The 24,273-nt window shown below is 34.0% G+C and overlaps 1 protein-coding gene across 1 annotated transcript; it reads left to right on the top strand.

Annotated features, from left to right (window-relative positions):
- Positions 1-285: 285 nt before the first annotated feature.
- On the top strand, positions 286-24,273 carry LOC149802241 (solute carrier family 25 member 3-like). The gene is made up of 7 exons (XM_089956665.1): positions 286-440; positions 549-681; positions 10,304-10,608; positions 14,257-14,438; positions 17,700-17,872; positions 20,372-20,482; positions 23,598-24,273. The coding sequence occupies exons 2-7, from the start codon at positions 555-557 to the stop codon at positions 23,762-23,764; spliced, it is 1,065 nt and encodes a 354-aa protein (XP_089812791.1). The 5' UTR covers positions 286-440; positions 549-554; the 3' UTR covers positions 23,765-24,273.

Below are 24,273 nucleotides of genomic sequence, written 5' to 3'. Positions count from 1 at the left end.
TGAGAGAGAGAGAGAGAGAGAGAGAGAGAGAGAGACAGAGATTGCATTCTGTTGTGTAGTCATTCAGGAGAAAAGAGAAAGAAACACATGTATGATGGAGTTTGGTTTAGTTAATGTATATAACATTTAAATCCTACAAAAAATACTTTTAAGTGGTGTATCACGTCTTTCACCTTGAAAGGTGACTGGAAGATGATAGAAATTTTCATTTGAGAAAGTACTTGTCAACAATATTAATTATAAAAAAAATAGTATTAATTAACACAAGAAAACATTATGATACGAACTAACGATTCCATAATATTTTCCACGAATCGGATAAAAATGTATAATTCAGTTCATGACGTCACAATCGAGATTATCCAATCGTATTGCTACCAAGTGGACAACTCACGTGTCTGCACCGGTCTTTCCTTGACTTGTGTAGGCCATTGAGAAGGGTATGTATTATCGGTTACTATACATTTCGCATTATTGAACTTTAGCATTGCATGCAAATAGTGTTTATTGTGATTCATGACTTGACAGGTGATTGCTTTCACTTTCAGAGCAAGATGTTTGAATCGTTGTTGAAAGCGGCGAAAAACAGTCCGTTTGGGACACCTCTGCGAGCGGAATGTCAAGGTGCCCAAGTCAACCCAAACAGAACAATAGCAGCAGCTAGTGCTGTTGCAGTTCAAGGTATTCGACATATATACTGTTCAAACTAAATTGATGTCTTCTGTGGGAATATAACAGTTACATACTTAGAAGACCTTTTGGCCATATCCAAATCATATGCTTCGTCGTAAGTTCCAAGGTCATATGTTATATTTGTCATCAATGTAATATTCTTTGTTTCCTTCGAACTCCCAGATTCTTATTATTGCCACTGGTTGTAATATCCCGAGCAGCATAAGAAACAGTTTTGTTGAATGACGATATAAATAGCCGTTCTCATATATGAGGGTCGATGTATTTACCACAAACCTACCGTAAACTAGATACGATGTCGTAGCCTCAACTTCATTTGTGCTTTTGTCTACGAACTGATCCCATATCATGTAATGGAGCAAAAAAAGGCATCACTAAAGTCAGAAAAATAGTTTAAAAATCTGGTACCAGGACGTTTCGCCCCACATGGTACATGGACGTTTCGGCCCAGGACATTTAGCCCCACATTAATGGAAATATTGGACATTTATAGAAATTCATCAGCATTACATCACGTTCTTAATTTTACTTTAAAATGATCAAAAATATAATTAGGTGCCCCTTGTGATCTGAATTCTTTGGCATTATTCTAAATAGTTAAAGAGACGGCCTGCTCCAGTCAGGAGAAGTACAATTAAATAAAGTATGGACCCTCACTCGAGTACAGCCTGTCTCAGTATAATGGTAATGCGTGAAACGACACACATCATCAATCATACAAAACATTATGGTTTATTTGTCATTTAAATATAATACACCATTTGTTTGCCCAAATTCCAAATTAAATTTAAAATAAAAATCCCAAATTAAATTTAAAATAATAAAACAATGACGAATTATCATTGGATGGATTGTATCCAATAAGAAAATATAATAATATAACATGGATAATTTGATTTAGTGGCTGTCCCTTCCTCTAGCCAAGGTCAACTTGAAATTATGGGGAGGGATTTCGAGTAAGGTGACAAAAACCGGACTAGGATGAATAACCCTACAGATTACACTAGGGAAATGCATAAATGCCCAGACAAAATTTTGAAATTTTTTGTTTAAAACTCTTTTATAAAGTAAACAAACGACATACCTTTGGGGAAAATATACATATATAAAACACCTTTTTATAAGTAGGGGTGCATCTGTCTGGTGCCATACAGAAAGAAAAAAATGTCCTGGCTTTCACTATTGCTCCCAGCAACTGTTAATAGGACTTATTTACAGCCAGGTAACTTCTTTGATCTTCATATTTAAATAATCTACTAAATGTGGTATCAAGGTAATTAAGATGCAGCCAGGGTTTTGAGTAAGTCATGTAAGCTTTTATGAAAAGGAAATTACAATTTAGCACAGATGTTATGGCGTTCACTAATAACAAAAACAATGACATATAAATAAACAATGTTTGATCTTAGTATATCAAAATCTGAGTTTTAGGATACAAATTATGATTCTTCAAGCACATTGTCTGACAGATTGTTTGGTGTAGAAGCTTGTGCACGTGTTTGCATGGAAATTTATCAGTGGCTCTATAACTTGCAGTCTTTCCTTTTCTTGGTACTAGTTGTTTTAATATCACGTAAATCAGTAGATTGAACAATGTCCAGGAATCCAATGGGAGAGAATAGAAGAGGGTAAAGATTTTAAAGGGAGACTACTACATGTCAAAATTGGTAAAAATAAATTTGATTAACCTCTATATGCCTTCCAACAAATATCCAAGACAGGAATTTATTAGAAATCTATCAAAATATCTAGAAAGATATACAGTGGAAGACGTAATATTAGGAGGGGACTATAGCTGAGTAGGGGATAATATAGATAGGGAGGGGGAACTAACAACCAATGATATAAGATTTAAGATAGAAATGGAAAACTTAATAAATAGGCATACATTTAAAGATGAATACCAACAGTTAAATATACTTAGGAAACAATATACATATGAATATAAAATAAAGAAAGGGAGTAGAATAGATAAATTCTTGTGTACAAACTTTAATGAAGAAACACACAAACAGGCAGGAATTATTGATTTTAAGATCTCTGATCACACACTTATATACATGACAGTAAGTTTTAAAGCTAAAAATAACGGGGGAAACTGGGGCTGGACATTTAACAATAAGCTATTGGAGGATCCCAATTTTATAAACGAAATTAAAAATGAATTAAAAAGGTTTATTGAAAGAGGAAAAATGGATATTATTAGAGAATGGGATAAATTTAAATTTAAAATAAGAAGTATAGCTATTGAAACTTCAAATATCAGAATTAAAAAACTAAAAATGGAGAAAGAGGAAATTGAATGGCAGTTAAAGAAGGAAAACACAGCAGATATGGAAGAAAAAACTGAATGATAGACTAAACAAAATAATAGAAAACATCAGGGGTACAGAAATGAGAGCGGGAAAATTCACACATATATACAGAAAAGCGGAAGTTCTGTATAAGCGAGAAGAGATTAGGAGAGGGGGAGAAAAAATAATGGAGACCTTGAAAATTAATGGGGAAAAAACAACAGATAAAAATAAAATACTCAAATACATTGAAGAATATTACACCCAAATATATACATCTAAAAAAAATTGAAGACTACAAAATTGATGACTATCTAAAAAATATTCAGTGCAAGAGGATATCATCAGCACGTAAAGGCTTATGTAATGAGTTCATCTCGCAAAAAGAAATAGTGGAAAGTATTCGAAGCCTCACCAATGGAAAACCCCCAGGTGGAGATGGACTCACCACGGACTTCTATGCAAAATTCTGTGGTGAGTTGTCGCTCATCTTAGAATGGTTGTATAATAACATTTTACTTAGAAATGATGTTACGAAAGAGAGTATGAGGGAAGGGATAATAACACTACTGTATAAAGAGAAGGGGGATAGGGAAGATCTTAAAAACTGGAGGCCCATCTCCCTCCTAAATACGCACTATAAAATACTAAGCAAAATTTTAGCGGATAGGATTAAAAAGGAAATGGGGAAAATAATAAATATAAATCAAACATGTGGTCCCAAAGGCAGAGACATACAAAATAATATATTAAGTATAAAAACAATTATTGAATATATAAATGATAGTGGACAAAAAGCTGCTATGGTACTTTTTGACCAAGAAAAAGCCTTTAATAGATTAGAGCACAACTATATACAAAAAGCTATTTTGCGGGCGACCACAAGTCTTTAATCATCGTAGTTTTTATGTTTCGCGAAAGGAATAAACCTAACTCCATATATACGATCTTGATATTGACTGTTAGAATTACAAAGCCCCCTTTTAAGTTGTCTAATTTATGCTCGCTGATTGGGTAAATGAACAGCATGATCGATAAGTGGCGATATGCCAGTTTCCTACAAAAGGTAAAAGTGGTTTTCATCAGTTTGTGTAACAGTGAAAATAAAAGTACTGCTGTATAGAAAATGATCACTGTAAATGACATATTAATTTTCTGATCAGACTTATTACATAAATGAAGAAAGAAAAAAAAGGAAAATATTGTCTGATATAACAGCACGCTCAATGTAATTGAAATGGATGAGAGTGATGGGATTATGGGGCATGAAATTAAATCTTAACGGTAGGCCCCTAAAGTAGAATGAAGACAATGGTGTAATGCTTGTGAATTTCTAGAAATGTCCGAGATTTCCATTGATGTGGGGCGAAATGTCCTGGGCCAAAACATCCATCGGGGCGAAACGTCCATATACCAAATGGGGCGAAATGTCCTGGGCCAAAACGTCCATAATCCTAGAAATCTATTTCATAAGTATAATTACGTTGTGAAAGAAGTTTGGCTTATTTTGAATTTATTAAGCCCTTACACGATAAATTAAATTGGCATGTTTATTAACCCAGGGATCGTCCTGGGCTTCGCCAATGTCGCAAATTGCGATTTTTTTTCCTTATTGGCGACAAAAATATCCCATCTGGCGATTTTTTTGGCGACAGACTTTTTGGTTATTTAATTTGTACATACAATCATAGATTTGGACTCGATAAATTAAAAGGGAGAACGAAAGGAAGCCACAAACTTGACTAAGCAATGCATTGGAATCAATCTGTTACACAAACAATCCTTTGTTCGTATTGACAACCCCATCTTTACAGTGCATTGTTACATCATAATCTGCTTATGCTGACATCTGGGCTGAGTACTGTATGCTGCGATACAGTCAATCATGCTACCGCACTATACCTACAACTGACCGACTTCTGAAGACGTGAATAGAACAGATACAATTAATTGAATGGCTAAATCTTATGTTGTTTTTTTCTTTTTTTTTTTTTTTTTTACATATACCAGTACAATAGTTTTGCTGAACCTTCATAGAAAACCGATAACCTTTGAAGTACCGACTACTGTGTATAAATACAAAGCAAATGGAAAAATCTCAATCACAATTATGTCTGTCGCCAGTGCAGCATTTTACTCATTGTTCTTTTCCTTTGGCCATCAATCAGTGTTACGGCTGCTGAGACTTAAACTCCGAAACAAGAAATAGCACAAAAAAAACCAACCAGTTTTGCATAATTAATAATAATTATTTATTTCTCAAAATACAAGAGTGAAAGAATCTCTAAATTGGGTGTGAATTTATGCTTATATATACGGTCCAATATTGCCAGGTGTTGACTCGTGTAAGTTTCATTCGTGGGAATGGAGATCATATTTTGTTTGTCGAGAAAATTTATACAGCATTCAGTGATCATTCTTGGGATTTAGGAAGCAATTCACTACAAGCTTTGTGAAGCTAGCCATGGGGGGGGGGGGCTGCTGATAGACTACTGGTGTCACCTGTCAGTGCTGTGGACTGTGAACGTAGATTCAGTAAGATGAACCTCATAACAACTGACATCAGAAATAAACTCTGCATCTCGTCTCTCGAGAATTTCATGAGAATCAGCACGTACAGATGTGAAAAATTAGACTTTGAAACTGCATTCAACAAGTGGGCAGCCCTAAAATTGCGACGGATCTTCATGTAACACTTTGTAACATTTTGTTAATGCTTGTTGTAATTAAAGAATTAAGTAACCCATCTTTTGTAATTTTCATTGCCTGTTACATTAATAGACTAAATTAACCCTTGGAAAAATGTACACTACTTGTTCTGGCGACACTTTTTGAAAATTGGCGACAAAATATTGAGGTTGGCGATTTTTTTGGCGACAGCTTTTTAAAAGCCAGGACCATCCCTGATTAACCTCACAGTGTCTGCTATGACAGATAACACGAGACTCTTGCCATGACCCCTTTTCTAAATAAGGCTTGCCAGACCATATTTGGATATTCTACGCTAAGTTATTAATTGTTGTATGACATAATGTGTGCAGAATTTTTGTATCAAACTGCGCCATATTTTTACTATGATTTGTTTCCGTTTCCAAATAAGGCCTCATTGTCCTTATATGGCACACAAACAAACAAGGTAGAGAATGGAAGTAGTCATTATTTAAACAAATATGGCGGATGATCTAAACAAAAATGTCAGATAAGAAAGGTAAACAGGATTTTACAACTATTCTACAATGATTTGCAATACTTTGTGTATTAAATAAGAGGACTACTGGATCTGTTTCATTATATGCAAGGAATATGTTCAAATTGTTGATAATAGGCTTTTTAAAAAGCACCGGTTGTGAATCACACCCGGCTTGCTTCATTGACACACATGCTTATGGTAGTACCCCGTCCATGAGTTAGGAGTAGGGGTACTAATATTAATACTAACCATAAACTAGTCCTACATGAAAGACCTCAACGCTGATATTTATGTTTTGGGTCTTACTGCCTAACTAATGGCACTGTGTTGCATGTTTTGATGTTGACTAACACCGTAACAAAAGTCAGATTTTCAGGAATATCTCACACACTTGTCAACCAGTAGTGAAGCTTTTCTACAAAGTAAAGTCATAATGTTTTAGACTTTACTTACCCTGGTGTCTTTTTTCTAATAAATTCAAATTCTCACAAAAGAAATGGACCTGTTTTCAAGTTTCGTTGGCATACATTTCACTTGGCTTGAAAGCGATGAAAGTGGGAATGCTGAAATCAGGTTAAGTTGAAATATTATTCTTTAACGAAACAAATAAAAATATGCCTATTTGAACTGTCAGCAATGTTTCGTTTTGTTCAAGAAACAAATCCCTAACATGAACATACTTCAGCATACCTTGACTACCGTCACATTGCAACAAATTCAAATGTATGTCAGTGAAACATGAAAATGCGTCCATTTGCTTGTGTCAGATTTTGATTCCACCAGGATAAAAACAGTACAGTATTAATATTAATTACCTATCAATTTGTGGAAGAGTGTCGATATGGGCTGCCAAGTGGGTGAGATATGCCTGAAACTTTGACTGCTGAATCCGACATCAGAACACACTATACAAGGCCATTATTTGTGTAGTAAGACATAGCACTAAAACATAAATAACTTCTGATATGTCTCACATTGTAGGACTAACCATAAACCAACTTTAAAATGCATTATAATACTATAGTGTAAATATACCTCCCTGGTTGTGATTTGAAAAAAGAAAAGTTTAAATGATATTTTTTTAAATGCACAGAACTTAGCTCATTGATTGATTTATAATTTCAAACCTGATTGTCACCAGGGGGTCCTAACACCATTATTGTCTATGTTTTACACCAAACAGAAGTTGTTAGTGTAAAAGATGATCCTGCTCACCAGTCATTTCCAGTTCGTGATCAAGTCTGTTCTCAGCAAACGGGTAGATGTGCAACTACACATATATGTACATAGAAGGTACAAACTACGTACTCTGCTTCTGATATTTACAATGTTGAATCAAGCAAATAATGACAACTACAACTTTGCATTTCACGTGGATTTAACAAGTAGTGTAATTTCTATGCACATGTGTGCAAAGGGATATAACTCTCAACCATATGGTAATTTACTAAATTATCTGGCAGTTATCAAATTGGTTGAACTACGTCTGATAGGGAAGAACATTAAAAAAAAACGGGCAATTAATGCAAAACGTATAATTTAACTGAAAAAAATGTTTTAAGTGAACACAATGTGAAACTTATCCAAGTAGATATTTTGAATGAGACTTAAATTTACGAGTGTGATTTGCAAGAGTAAAGTGTTGTTACATTATGTGCATTTCTTTTTTTCATAATCCTTAAACATACATTAAATTCATGATACAATTATTCTATTCAAACATCATTTTAAAACAAATTTCGCATAATTTATGTGCTGCTAAATGACATTGTATTTCAGTGACTCTGATACTCTTAAAATTCATATACAATAAATAATTGTTTAAGTAGATTTATTTGAGTGCATTTTGTAACTGAAGTGCATTTTTTTCCAATTATTTTTTTCCCCACAAAAATTTGTATGCTGATAATTGCTATATAAATTAGTTTTGCAAAATAATTTTTTCTTCTGTTGTTGATTCTTATTATCTTCCCAGAAGAAGACAGCAAAAGTTTTGTGCTATATTTCTATGGTATGTAAAAACCAGAGGGAACAATATTTGTAACTAGACAGATTTGCCATAACTAGCCTTTACGTAAGATTAAAAAGTTTACACAGAGATACACAAGACTGTTGCATATCAGCAAAAAACACGAATACACTGCCTTTCTTATAAATTAAATAAAAAATAATTATCATGAATTATAATGAATGAATCATTATCAGTGATCATTTTAGGAGGAGCTACAACTGTACTGACTGACACTCGAAAAAAAAGTAACAAAGTTTCAATATACATATAAATACATACGGTAGTAGATTCCCCATCCCTCTTTAACATTGTTAAGTTCTTCATTGATAAAAGTTTCCCCAGTTTTTACATATAAGTCAGTACTTTATCTTAACAATGAAACACCTAAAATAACTTTCAAGAAGTGTCAAAAGAAATATTAAGATACATGGTTAAGTGGTCATATTAGAAATATACCTGTACACCAAACAGCTGCAACTGTTTCCTACAGAAGAAAACTTGATGACATTAACAGAATATTTAAATATGAATGAATATTATTCAGGTTAGAGATTTTGGTTTGTACTTTATGGAGATTCAAACCTAGGTATGAATGTTACAGTACACATCACTTGCTTGTAAGCACTAACCCTCTGAACCATGCATATATTACATCACCAAAACTGAAGTTGCAAAGTCACTGGTTTATGTATCTGTACGTAGGAGACACCCGCATGTCAACCCAGTAATTCTTATTCAAGTATAACTGAAAGCAAGGTATGTAGAAGTTGTTGTAGAGAATTATAAATATGAACCAAAATATTATTAGAGCAGAATTAATTTCACCTGTCCCTCGATATCTCGCGCACAGCAGGGTCCAAAAGCATAGACCACACTATAAACGAAGGTGAGAGTTATCGAGGGCCCTCCATGACAAAATGAGATGATACCATCCTTGCTGGACCACTGTGTGGAGAGCAAACTGGTCTGTTTAATAGCTTAATAATTATTTTAAAATCAAGTTGGAAATAGTTGTCAATAAAGTGCTTTTTCTAATGAAGTTATTCATTTTTTTTTTCATTTAAAAATGACATTTATTTTCAGGTTACCCAACCGCTGAGGAATCATTAACATTATTCCAACTGGTTTCAACAATCTTTCACATGTACATGAAAACATTGCAATTTATATCACTTCTTTATGTTGTTGTTGAGTAGGCTGATTCCCTAATCCTTATGATCCATGCTCTCTGCTATAGTGGAAAACAATGCAAAGAGTATGATAATCAGCGAACCCGACTAGTTATTTAGATTCATAATCATCACAAGATATTTTTTTTTTAAATGGAGCATTTAATTTTTGAAACAACTGTCATGTCAAAAGTCTATAATTTTTGGCTGTTTGTAAAATAGTGATGCCATGATTTCAATGCAAGTAACAGTGAAACTTCATGTCTACTGTGAGGAAATCTCAGTTCCAGTTCAGAAATTGAAAGTTAACTGCAAAATCTGACACTAGCTTCTCATTAATAAAACATGTGTCTTTCTATCGTTGATCACATTTGTGAATGAGTATGCTAATTGAAGATAGTTTAATTATAATTAATATTTATGTAGAATATAAATTATCTGCATGAAACTTTGTTATGATTTTTAAAATAAAATTGTTGTGTTGTGTAACAGAATGGGTATCTTCGGATTATTACCAGTAGAGGTGGGATGTGTGTTAATTTCAGCACTCACTTTTATGTAATTATTATGGTCTCAGATATTGGATTCAACCAAAACTTTGCATGTGGTTATATATGTATCTTGATATTATCTAAAACAAGATCAGCATAGTTCTAGCATTGATATCAGGATTCAGGCTCCAAGGCCATAGCCACACAAAAAAATCTTACTGAGCATGTTAACTCAGACCAGTGAGAATTGTTTTTCTTTAACCAATTTGATGTTTATCAAGAATATACGAGATGATTTCAATACTGCCCAAAAACATTTGCTCAGTGTTAAACCATGCTGCATGAAAAGTGGCAAATTAAAAAAAAAAATAGTCTTGAGAAAAACAAAATTCAGGGTAAATATGTTACCAAACATATATATTTTGTGGTCCTAATATAATATTTATCTGTTTCAGAAGAGACAAGTTGTGAGTATGGATCAGCAAAATTCTATGCACTCTGTGGATTTGGTGGAATACTTAGTTGTGGCATCACTCACACGGCAGTTGTCCCTCTTGACCTGGTGAAGTGTCGTATACAAGTCAACCCAAAGAAATACCTTGGCATTTTCAGTGGATTTAGTTTGACAGTTCGAGAAGAAGGGTTTAGGGCACTTGGAAAAGGCTGGGCCCCTACAGCATTTGGTTACTCAGCACAGGGACTCTGTAAATTTGGTTTCTATGAAGTTTTCAAAGTTTTGTATTCCAACTTGCTGGGAGAGGTTAGTATGTACATTTAACCATATTTGATACATATCATTTCATAGATCGTTTGAGGTTTAGTATAACGTCTTTGACAATGCTAATGATTTTTAACATGCCATCAGTTTGGCAATAAGTGCAGAATAAATTGCTAATAAAAGCTGCCGAATCATCAATCGCTTCCATGTAAATAAAAAGTGGTTCACATTGCCCATAACACGCAAATTGGGGGAAGGAGGAATAAAAGATTGGGAGTCATATTAAAATTAAACAGTGGAAAAAGTCCAGTTTGCAATTAAACTTTCAGTAGTATGACATTGATGATGGGCTTTAAAATGTTCAACCACTGAGGACAAGTCTTTTGTATAAATTTGTACCCAGTCACTCTGTGACACAATAGATCATGATTGTTGATGACACTAAATGAATACAAACCAATCTACGTTTTTATATCCACTTTTATGTGTTGACGTTTTCACAGTTTTATTAATTTGGATGCAATTCTTATATGTAAACTTTTTTTCTTCTTTACTGCACTAGTTGTTTTGGATTGAATGTCATTTGTAAGTACAAAATAGGCAATACATGGCAGCTAATATAACTTGTGGAGGAAGAGCCTGGTAAGAACCACTGACCCATGGGAAGCTACTGGCAGTTTTCTAACATAACCCATATTGTATCTTGTCCTTATTTTTACTGTGTTTAGATTCTAGTCACACATAGATTATTTTGACCTTTTCGTACTTGAAATATCGGCATTCTTTCTGTGACAGTTGTGTGCAATTTGTTGTTTGCAAGGTATTAACTGATTGATAATTATACATTCAACAAAAGTTGATTCTCAAATCTAATAGTATGTCTAGCATTCTTTTCATAGATGAAAGTGAACTTTGGGTAAGACTTAATTTCCTAGCAAACACTTTGCTTCTGATGGAAATCAGTAACACTTCGTATATATCATTATGCAAATCTGTGGATTTTAACTCTTGATCCATCAGTGCTTTGTCCCATCTCTAATGTCAACAGTGTTTTGTATATAAAATTAAGCATAACACTGTTTAATTTTTTTACCATTATTGTTGAATGAAATGAATGTGTAAACATATTACATACCTAATTTGTGTCCATGAGTGTAGATTATTTTAAGATATTGAGCTGTAAATAGGTTGTTTATTTGCGCTTGTGTTCTGTATAATAAGCATATTTTCATCTTGGGGTAATTTCCCATTGGACTATTAAGTCATCTTGATTGTGTTGCAACATAAGTTGTGTGTGAGGTATTGCATCAGTCTTAATAGTCACGTGGATGTATATGAGGAAGAAGAAAACATTGATTCATTCCTAATTTCTATTCTTATTACTGTTTACTTTCATTCTGCAGATGTATTCATTGTTGTATTTAGATTTAATTTGAAAAGAATCATATTTATTTATTTATTTATTGTTACAAAGTGTTCAGGTTCCGCTAGGGTCGCACAACTATAGGTAATTTATACTGGGAAGGTCAAAAAAAGTTGGTACAAGGCCGAATTTTACCATTACAAATGCTAATCGGCCAGTGTTATTAGTGCATAGTAATCATTTGCATGAACTAGGGTTTTCTCTGACCCTTGTCACCCCATATTAGATATTTTGAGATTTATTGATACAAGTTGGAATTTGCCACCACAGCACATTGGCATAATATGGTAGCCACTTACTAGTGGGCCTAACAAACTTAAACAACCTTATTTCAAGCCATACCTGCATGATATAGATTGAAAGATTATTTTCTCAGAAATTGTGGTTGTAACATTCATTATGTCTTTAATATGCTGATATGTGAGATGAAACTAGAGCATTGATAAAACTCAACCTGGTAGTCGTCATTTGCATGATTAGTGACATGACTAAACAAATCTCTCAACCACAGGGTTCTAATGGTATATGTTATCAATGATGAACCCCTTTCCAATGTTGTTGTTCAAAACATGAAGAAAAATTTTTTACATGAAAAGTCACATGTTTGCAAAAAGAACTAAAGCAGATTTAATTCTAAGCAAATTTATTCAGAGAACAACAACCAGAAAACTGTCACTCTTGCAGCAATCTGAAGAAAACCAGATTCACGAAGCAGAGAGCACATGTCAGTTCACTAGTCCTGTGTTGCCAGTAAAAACATCATTGACAAGTGCTCTATGATTTATGAATCTGGCTTTTTCCAGGTGGTAGCAGATTCTCAACTTTTCAATATCCATTTGGCTCTGACTACTTACCTCAACATTAATGCCAGAATATCTCAGATGGGGTTTGAAGGGTCATAGGAAACTCAGACTATGTAATCCCATCTCACTTTCATCACTTTTAGTCGCCAATTTCATTCACACACAATCAGCATATTTGGTTCAGAAGATCAAGCGTCTTTATAGTCGTCTGTAATAGAAAGCAGCAAAATCAAAACCAAGCCATTTCCACTGCAGACAAGCTTGATTAATTTGTTTTGTGCTGAAAGAAATAAGAGTTTAGATTAACATCTGTTAAGCAGAATTATAAGTGCTTTAAATTTTATTGCTTAGGACAACAGCAGCTAGTCGCAACAGCACCAGAAGTACTCTTGGATAGCTTTTGACATTGTCTTGATAGCAGTTTATGCATGAGGAAACTGTCTTCTATGCTTCCTCAACTATTAAGCTGTAGCACCAATATTATCTTTTAGTAATGTTGAGTCCTTGGGCTCTCCAGGCCTAATTGTTGGTCTGTTTGAATAGATTTGGGTAGCAGAATTTACCTCATATATATACCATTATGCCACTTAAATTCCAAGTGAAAAGTAGGTAATTATATTTAAGGGGTGAGTCATATTGCACTTCATGGATGCATCAGCAATGTTGAACCACCTCTTCTTGTGCCCATGTCTGTGTAGAATGTTTCATGATATGAGTTTGTTCTTTTGTTAATTTCCCTAGATTCATTTTCATGGGTAACTTGTGTTCCGACTTTGTTCCAATACACATGCCTTGACCAAGCCGCAAAGATAGTTTGAACTGTGTAGAAGCCATTTAATTGTGTTCAAGATTTCATGTTGAGTAAAGAGAAACGTTTGTACAGTATTTGTAAGAAACTGACAGTGAGTTAGACATGGTCATTGCTGATTTTAGTGTTTCTTTCTGACTATGTGTCACTGTGTAAAGAATTCGTATATTAAACAGGAAAAGGATTATTTTATACTTAATGTATTTTTTTAATACTTTTTAAGATTTTATCGTTAACTCCATTTTAGATGGAAAAAATGTACCCACACAACTATGAAAATTACACATGAATTGGATACCTAATTTCTGTTATAACCAATTCAATTTGATCATCATGCATCAGACAAAAAGGAGCCATATCCAGTTTTACCAAGGATAAATGTAATGGTCATCTGTCGACATGTTTTAGTAAATTATTCCCTCCTGTTTTTACTTTTTACAACCTTGGCAACAACCCTTTATGCATCAACCCTCTTGACAATTCTTTAAAAGTTGTGCAGTATATGTACGTGGGTATATAATAATTTGCATCAACCTTCATGACAACTTTAAAAGCTGTGCTGTATATCTACATGTGTATGTACCAATGTTTGTCAACCCTCTTGACAACTGGAGAAGTTTTATAGTATATATACATGAGTATTTACTAATTTGCAGGAGAATGCTTATTTATGGCGAACGTCTTTGTACCTGGCAGCCAGTGCTTCAGCAGAATTCTTTGCCGATATTGCCCTCTGTCCCATGGAGTCAGTAAAAGTTAGAATTCAGACTCAGCCTGGGTGGAGCACCACACTTCGTGAGGGCTTTCCCAGGATACTGAAAGAAGAAGGCTTGAATGGGTATGTTAAAACAGTATAGTTATATAGTTTGGATCCCCCCCGCCCCAATCTGTGCCAGCATTTTGTTTGCATGAAATTGGAAAAATTGTTCATAGACCTTTCGTAAATTTGTCCTAAGCCTCAACCACTTATTTCCATAAAATATTTCATTCATGTAAATACATTGCAAGATTATACAGATTTATTGCATAAACTAAAAGACAAGTTCAGAATGTGGTCATAAGTTCTATTTCAGCTAAGCAGTTCAACCGACCTATGCAATTTGATTGTAAGTCTGTCGAAATGACCCTTCATTTACAGACTTGAGGCCTATCTATTTGCAAAATTCATGACAATACGGTCCTTGCAGTTACATTTGGAAACTAGATCTGGGTTTCATTATAGGTTAGGTCAGGGTACCAGTCTGACTTTGACAGTAGTACCTCAGTTGCTTGTAACTGCCCCATTTTTCATGCAGGATACCTGCATGATCAAGCTGGTGCTTATTGCATTTTCTAGAGATGTCAACAAATGACCGCTCCAGTGGCCTAGTGGTTAGATCCTCTGCCTCGGATGCGGGAGGTCATGGTTTCAATCTCCAGCCTAGTCATACCAAAGACATATAAAAATGGTACTAACAGCTGCCTCGCTTGCATTCAGCATTAAGAGGTTAGTGTTAAGACTGGTTGGCCTGGTGTCAGGATAATGTGACTGGGTGGGACATCATGCGACATGATGCCCCAGTGCTAGGCATCGCTATAAACTGCCACATTGCAGACATCATAGCAATAGGACTGAAATTTTTTAAAGCTACATTAAAAATCCAAATCTCACACACACACACACACACACTCAACCAATGTACAAAAAACTTTGAAGCTGAAAGGGACAGTGAGACATTTAAACAGCATGGAAATATGAACATACTGATATTCTTGTGGACATCTGGGGTTGATTTGATGTATGCCTCATAATGGGAGAGACTATTGCCATTACTACTTGAAATTGAAGATGAAACAAATACACCCCACCCACCCCAAGATTACATCAAGTTGAAGTGATCTAGCAAGAAACCATTGAGCTCCATGGAGTTTGGAACTGCAATTTCTAAAACTGCTAGAGCTAATTATGGTCAACGTGTAGTTCAAAAGCCTCTTCAATTGAACTTTGTGTTTGCTTTTGCTGCATTAGTCGTAAATCACACTTCTGAACTTTTTTAATGCACATTTCCATGTATACATTACCAATGCTTAAAATTTTATTGCATCTCACTGAAATCTTCTCTTACAGCTACAGTTTCAACTGCCTTGGCTGAAGTCTAGATAGGGTTGTCGGGTCTGTGTAAAGGGGCAAGCAGTAAACAGAGCTCTTTTGTATTTTTACAAAGTTTTCCATTTTTTAACACAAGTTGGCAGGATTTTGTATTTCTTCATTACCACCATCTGGCCTGATGTATTTGGGAATACCATACTTTGTTTTTATTCTAATCACTGTATATTTGATAGCATATATATTGGTGTTGTTCCGATTATCGATTATAATTGATCATTAGTTCGTTGAGCGAACCATTAAGATAATCGATTGTGAACTCCATAATTGATTGTCCATAAAGGGAGACTACTCTTTAGTTGTATGCAAAGCACAAAGGTTAGTAACACTCACAGCCACTAAAGCTGACCTGAAATTTATTAATTCCACTCAGAACTACAAATATAAAACCATAGGATTTTTCATAGGTGCAAAATTTTATAATTAGGAACATTTAGTCATTATTACATAATAAAGTTGTTAAATTGTTGAGTTAATAAATTTAAAGACATTTTGATGCATTCTTTCAGTTTGAATGCAACATCATTTGTAGTATTTGTAAACATTGACAAACAAGAATACCATGTCCTTCTACACTTAAAATTAAGTTATAGAGACATCACATATGTCTGAGAGAATTTTGGGGGTTTGTAGCAGTATTTCAGTTACATATGACTTATCAGCCATAAAAAGTTGCATTCATTTAACAAAGCTCTAGAACAAAAATAAAATGTGATACATTAGACAAAAATGTAATATTATTATCAGGTTAAAGTATACATGTCATTAAAAGAGATTACTCCTGTACATTTATTAACATCTTGAACTCTTGATCAAAGATATAACTGTATACCAAACAGAAATTAAAACTTGCTCTTAGTAACCGATTATAATCAGTTATTAGTTGCTTAAGTGGAACCGATTATCAATTATGAATTTCTGATGCACATACTTATGATCACAAATACAGAACACCAGACCTGTCAACTCTTAAGATTTTGCTGTCTTACAAAAATTACCCTTAAAATACATGGCATACTAGCAGAAACTACAGAAAAATGATAACTGCCAAAAAATCAGGATAATTGGTTCATATGTGTTTTATTTGGATCTGGGTTTCATCTTAAGTGTAACTTATTAGAAAGAAGATGAATCACTATCCTCCTTGATATTTGGATAAATGTGTTCTAGGACAAAGTAGAATGAAACCTATGATAGTACACATTTGATGAAAGGCAGTAAATTAACTCCTATTTGGTTAAAAAGATTTATTTGGCTTTTTGTATTGGCTTATATGTAATGTATTGGGCTATAATATTGTTGAGGAGACTGTTAAAAGTATGACTTTAAAAGAAAAATGAACTAATAAAATTATTCTTTGAATGGACAATGCATTTGTTTGTTAACTGTGCATGTTGGTCAATTTGTATGTTTAGAGAAAGAGAGAGAATGTTGTGCAAGTTGCAATATCCTATTTCAAGCTGAAAAAGTACGAGTCGTATGAAAATTTGTCAGTACATATTTGACCCCCAGTTTTGACACCTTGGGGTTTTTTGTGCCCTCAATTTTACACCCCTGGGGGATACACTGTTTGGAACTAGAGTTTTGCAACTGTACTAGTGGTAAATAAAGTCTACACGTACTTTACAAACTCTTCAGTTGAACATAATGTTTATCGTCAATGCATCAAACTTTTAATTACGTTTTCCGGCTTTACAATAGCAGTTATTGATATTTTGTTACACCTTACTGAAACTGGTAGATCTTGCGGGGTGGGTTGGGGTGGTGGTGGTGGAAATCAACTCCTTACTGAGACTGACATGTCAGGGTTGGCAGGTCTGGAATACAAATAAACATTTGCACACAAATCCCACTGGAGGTATTATTAAGTTGCAAATTTTCTGGAAATGTATTGTATAGAACATCAATTCTATGCTTTTGTATTACCTGACAAAGTGCACTTGTTTTCTTCAGATTCTATAAGGGTATTGTTCCATTGTGGGCACGTCAGATCCCTTACACCATGATGAAGTTTGCCTGCTTTGAGAGAACACTAGAGGCCTTGTATAAATATGTTGTGCCTAAACCAAGGAGTGAATGCAACAAAGGAGAGCAGCTGATGGTCACATTTGTTGCTGGTTACATCGGTATGTTTTGTCCATTTCATATTTTAATGTCGAGTCCTGTCAGAAATAGGAAAAATTTATACTAAAGACCAAAACAGTTTAGAGATTTTAGATGTTCTCAGACTGTTTGTAATGACAAGTATTGTTTATTTGTATGTATTAGATTTCATATTGTAGTAATATTTATGAAAATATTGGTCTTGGTACCCTAAAATAGTCTTTTATAGTCTTTTGCTTACTTAGCTAAATGAGCTTAATAAGGTATTGCCAGTCTTTCGTTGATATTTGCTTCTTTGAATGTATTACAAAACATCTTGATCAATCATGACTAACTTTGCAGATTTGTGCAAATCGGCCACTTATAATGGCTACATGTACTATTTGTATCAAACTTTTGAAGTTCTTTGTTTGTTTTATAAAACAAATCGGTTAATTTGACAGTCATTATGGCATTAGGACCTTGTAGGTAAGTGCAGGTTATGATGATAAGATTATAAAAAAGCATTTTAGTTTCAAAAATAGTCTAGGTTCTTCATCAGCTGTTTTTTCTTTTTTTTCTTTAAATAGACTTTTTTGGTGTCTAGGTTTCTCATCTAATTAGCTTGCTTCCATTGTAAGTAGTGAAGAAATGTTATGTGTGCCATCAGGATCTGTGTCAGCACATGTCTTGTAGATTTGTTGCATGTCTTGCATTCTTACGACTTCTTCAGTCTTACATAGACATGTCTTGCATTGATTTGTCTTACATGGACATGTCTTCACTGAACTTAAGCCCTTCCACCTCTCAGTTCCTAAACTTTTGCAGTAGGTTTTATAACAGTAACAACTTGGTACAGGTAATATGAGTAACTTTGAGATTTCTTTAATTCACACTTGGTTAAGTCCATGCATTTAGCACATAACCACATTGGTTCTTTGCAGATTATATCCTGCCTACAATAATGAAACTTGTTGAGGGGCTGCATCTATTTGTTAAGTAATCCTATGCAACCATGTTTACATTGTGACCAGTATTTCTTGTTTCATTGGGTTTAGTCCAGTTGTGTGGTTGATGCAGGGTCATGCAACATCATGAGGGGACAAGTCTTAGTGAGTACAAGACTTTAAACAAAAGATTAAATTGTGTCAAAGTCAGTCTCTTGTACAATAGTTTTTGTGTGAATAAAACCAATGTATTATTTGTCACTATTGGATGCCTGTCTCCCCACCCCACTTGTATGTGATTAGCAAAACATCATGAAATTTTACAAGGATGTGCTATAGCACAATGGATGATGACATAGGCTGGACATGATAGATGTACATGTTCTAAGAAATATCAAGCACAGATGAGTTATTTCCATTGCAGAAAGGTAAAGCTTAATTCTAGTGACAGGTAAGAATGACGTGTAAAAGTTGTTTTACAACCCCCTAAAAAACCACATTTTGCTATGATTTCAATACACAAATTGAATTGTAAAGTGAAAATATTACAATAAATCATATTTTTATAATTTTGGGTTTTGTTAATTTGCTTCTGATTCTTGGAAATACTTTGTACATTGTGCAGCAAACATTGAAACATTGCTGAATGAGTGCAAAATTATTTTGAGTGTATTTTGTCACAAAAGAAACAGATGTTAAGCCCCATCTCCTTCTTCGTATGCATCTCTGATCTAGATCCTTGTACAAACCTGAAGCAAAACAAAATGCAGAAAGAACTCTTTAATAGTTTTCAGTACTTGTTTTAAAATTCAGTAATTCTTTGAAACTACATGAAACCGAGCAACACATAATGAATACTAACTGTGTAATACTAAAGCCTGTCAATCTTAGTTTACAGATTTGACAAGATTTTTTTAAAAAAAACTTTTCTACTCCTGAAATATATCCTGTGCACTGAAAATGTTTAAATATTTTATCTATGCTAAATGATGATCTAAGATAGAATTTCAGTGTATACATTGCTAATTGAGTCATATCCCAATACTTCCTTGGGTATTATCCCCTGAATTTTTACCTAAAATAAACAATGCAAGTTCTTTTGTGATATAGAATCTTTCCCACTATTCACACTACTGGCTTAGAGGAATATACAAACATGTACATCTCATGTGTTTGATATTTTTTATGTATTTTAAGTGCTATACATTTTTCACTTTTTTAATTTGGTTTAATATGTTTATGATAAGTGAAACAAGAATCTTTACATTTGTAAAGTGCTCTGCACAACATCAGGATGCCACTAGAAAGTGCATGTCATGCACAGGTATAAAATGCAACTTGTGGATGCCATTTGGCACTTTTTGTCAAATGAATTTCATTATTTGTCTGAAGACTGGATTAATTGTAAATAAACTGAATTTGTCTACAGCAGCAAACATATAACATTCGTTTCACTTTCTACTTTTAATACCTTGTGTAAAAACATTTTTAGAAACCTTTGGTGAATAGTGTGCCTTTTGTTCAGAATGCCTTTGTTGTTAATTTAGTTAACAATGACTAAATAACGGGCATGTATCACAATATTTTCTTTTCCAGCCGGAGTGTTCTGTGCTATTGTATCCCATCCAGCTGACACCATTGTGTCCAAGTTGAACCAAGCCAAAGGAAGCAACTTCGTTGAAGTTGCCAAGAACCTTGGACTTTTGGGTGAGTGATTGAGATGAGTTTTGAGTCTGAGTTGCGCTGAGGTTAAACTTGGCAATTTGTTGTTTATTAAGCATTCTGAACTGTGAACAGCTTAAACCCAGATCTGTCAACCATTTTACCCCAGTAGGCAGTTTTCTTCGTAAGCCATTAAGTTAATTTGGGTCTGCTACAGATTTTTGTCAACTTGACGGTTACCATTTATGCTTCATAGCCCTATTGCACTTCCTCATTGGGCCCCAAGAAGCTTGTCATATCATCATTTACTGTGGGGCACTTTCCCATGATTTGCAATTATACTATTTGCACTGTCCAGTATATCTCTCAACACAATATCAAGATAAGTGCTAGAATAAAGTAGTTGCTACATTTTGGTCTTAAAAAATGACATTTTCAGTCAATTAGTATATAGCTTTTTTTTGTTCTAGATCTGTTTATATTCTGCTTGAAGTATTACCCATTATTCACTAGTATCTTTCTTTGCAATACCTGCTATTTGTCTGAACTTTTTTTCTTTTTAAACTAATTAAAGTTTGATTTTTGGTCAAATTATGCATTTTTGTTTAGAAGTTTAGTTTGAAACATCATTCTATAAAACCTCGTACATGCTGTACTAGCAGCTGTTGGTGACTTCAAGTTCTCAGTGCCCCAAATCTGATGTTTTTATTGAACTGACAGCCAATAGCTGTCACTAGCAACAACTTAACAGTGCATGACTATCTGTTGTATGATATGTGTGTTTGCACCAGAACTAAATGGACCATTGGGTTGATTGGATTGATAATAATAAAGTAACTTGACAACATACATAACAGTATAAAATTTATCCAGTCAGAAAATTGATAGTTATGATCACAGATCAGCTAACTTTTGTGGAACGAAAGCAAAATTATAGAAATAATGATTGTTGCAGCAAAACCTGGATATTGGCTTGGCCATGTTTTATTTCGATAGGGGTTTCACTTTTAATTTTATTGGAGTTGGTCTGAGAACAAAACTAACTTTGCATGAGTACCTCTGAAGATTTGCCTGTATTTTTTTCATGCAAAACGTCTGTATGATCAAGCATGTTGGTGACAGAGTTTTGTAAAAGTGGTATCCAGAATGCTGTACATGTTCAAAACAAAAAGGACCGTTAGCCTCTTAAAAAGTTTAAATGGCACAGAAGAATAAACAAAGGAATATTGGGGGGGGGACGGGAAGGGCAGCAATTACATTTATTGGAGATCATGTGTTGATTTGAGTACATCTCTTAGTGAAATAGATAATTGCCATCACCCTGTGAAATTGAAAAATAATAGCTAAGGATTACAAGTAGAGACATAGCAAGAAGCAATTGAACATAGTGGTTGGAACTGTAGTTATGAAACACCCGGAGATAATTGAATTCTTAGTTCACTTTACATACAAAACATTTTATTTCAGTATAATGTTCATTCACTGCATTATATTTCTTAACTTTTTAAGTGCAATTTTGCCAACTTGACACTAGTAGTACATGGTATTTTGCTACACCTTACTGAAAATAGACTGCCTTAATGAAAAGGTCTTGTTAGGGCTGATGGGTTTGTGATCACCCCATGACTACAACTTCTTTTGTCTGTCTGTTCCTCTTTAACATCAATTTTATAAGTCAGTGACAAAATAAAATCAGATATGGGAGAAATCTAATGTGTCAGATAAGGTTTTTTACAAAGTAATGATACGTAGTCAGAGGTTCACAAGGAAAATGAATCAAAATGCCAAGTATTCTTACACATCCGTATAGGTTATGCCCCTAGTGTCAGCAAGAAAAGTTAGGGTGATTCCTGAAATTAAATGTGCTGTCTTCCATCTTTATGCATATATTATACAAAATTCGGACATACATTTGAAGGAAATTGTTTCCCCTTATGATGAAATGTTTTATTTGGGATCTAAATCTGTTTATTTTCTGCTAAGATGTTGTTCATAGGAGTCACTTGCATATCTTTGTTTTGGTTTTTTTTTTTTAATGACTCCCAGGGAAAGCAGCTTTTTAAATACGTGTCATGGTATTCTTATTCTTCTTACTCGGAGATTATATGAAAATGATACAAAATCCTTAATTGCATCTGTGTCCTATGTATGTTGTACTGATACAGCCCCTTTGATAAAAATTTATTTATATTCTACAAGTTTCTGCTTTTAATTGTGTTAAATAATACTGTTAAACATCCATAACATTTACAATGGTAACTCCAGCTATGAAGGTAGGGGGGAGATGTCTTTAAGTGTTTCATGTTGACCACTCCATTTTTTAGTGGGATCTTCCAGCCCAGCACCTCAGTCCGAATGAATATTATGGAATACAATTTCAATAATGAAAATCAAAGTATAGTTCAGGTTGATAGCCCTGTTTTTGTTTTTGTGTTAAGTATATGTGTAATGAAAATTACATGGTTAATTAAATGAAACATAAAATTGTGTTTTAAATTGTGTACATAAAATCCACGCTCTTCCTTAGATTCACTCTTAGGGCACAAGCCTGTGCTGTACATTGCCGGGCACAGCAGCTTCAAAGATTGTAAAAAGTGTTGGAGTCCTTGATGCATCAGAAAATTATGCCTGTCTGCAGTCAATTGGACGTCACTTGACTCTGCTTCCATTAAGTCCCTTACTAGATATCCAGCTGCTATGTATGACAAATACAGCTGATCGTATGAATGCTGCTACTCAAACTTAGTTTGTCAGAGTTGTGACAGAGAAAGAAAAAAAAGAGTTGTTGTAATGTAGCTAATGTCATTCAGAACCTTGTTCAGCTGGTACATATGAAAAATATCCAGATTCTAATTAGTATCTATGAGTGACCACCACACATTACAAGTTCACTAATTAAATGAAGCAGAATTTAAAAATTCAACTTACGTCTGTTTATATCAAATGCATCTAAAAAAAAAATATTAAAAAAAATAGGGTTTACATGCACTCTGATGTTGATGACAATTGTAAATGCAGGCCCAGACTTGAAGAAGTTTAAAATTGTGAGAAGATTATTTTGCAATCAAAAATATTGTAAATGGATCTTTTGATAGTATTTCTTTTATAAAAATATGACTTGTAGAAATGTGAGAATAAAAATGTCATTACTTTTTTTCAGGCATGTGGAAGGGTCTCACACCTAGGATTATAATGATTGGTACACTTACAGCCCTGCAGTGGTTCATCTATGACTCTGTTAAGGTGTTCTTCAAACTCCCACGACCACCACCACCTGAGATGCCAGAGAGCTTGAAGAGAAAGCTTGGATTGTTACCAGGCAATTAGGATCTAGGCACCATTTAGAGTGAATTTATAGTATTTTCATATCAGTTAACTGGACATAACTGGTTTGTCTGCCTATCTTTCTTGAGACATGATATTTAAAAATGGACTTTTCTGTAAATAAAGGAGCAAGATGATTCCATTTACTGGGATCATTGAGTTTGGGCAGGAAAAATAATAATCAAATTGTGTTTATTTCATGAAGTCTGCATATGTCAGACATTTTTAGTTGAACAAGAGCTTTGCTTTCTGTAGGTATTTGTGCTGGCAATAAGTTATATCTGTATGACCTTTGATGTGTGAAATATAGTTGTTAACATTTTCTATCAAAATTTTAAGTATTAACATGTCTGAACAGTCTTAGTTTTGAATTTGTTTTCCCTGGACTTCTAATTGATATGTCATCCTCTGAACAATAATTCTGATTTGTCAGGTCACAACCCTTTCATGCACTTTTCTGTAAATATGAAATCAGAATAATGCTGACATTAATAAAAGAATGAATTGTAGAA

Source organism: Sinohyriopsis cumingii, chromosome 4 (assembly GCF_028554795.1).
Source record: "Sinohyriopsis cumingii isolate HCF-2022 chromosome 4, ASM2855479v2, whole genome shotgun sequence".
NCBI classification, from domain to species: domain Eukaryota; kingdom Metazoa; phylum Mollusca; class Bivalvia; order Unionida; family Unionidae; genus Sinohyriopsis; species Sinohyriopsis cumingii.
The sequence above is the reverse complement of the archived record's forward strand: the minus strand, read 5'-3'. Positions and strand labels throughout refer to the sequence as shown.

Coding starts and splice junctions, on each gene's coding strand:
- LOC149802241 (XM_089956665.1), top strand. CDS start 555: ATGTTTGAATCGTTGTTGAAAGCGGCGAAAAACAGTCCGTTTGGGACA. Junction 682..10,303: donor TAGTGCTGTTGCAGTTCAAG/GTATTCGACATA, acceptor TATCTGTTTCAG/AAGAGACAAGTTGTGAGTAT. Junction 10,609..14,256: donor ATTCCAACTTGCTGGGAGAG/GTTAGTATGTAC, acceptor ACTAATTTGCAG/GAGAATGCTTATTTATGGCG.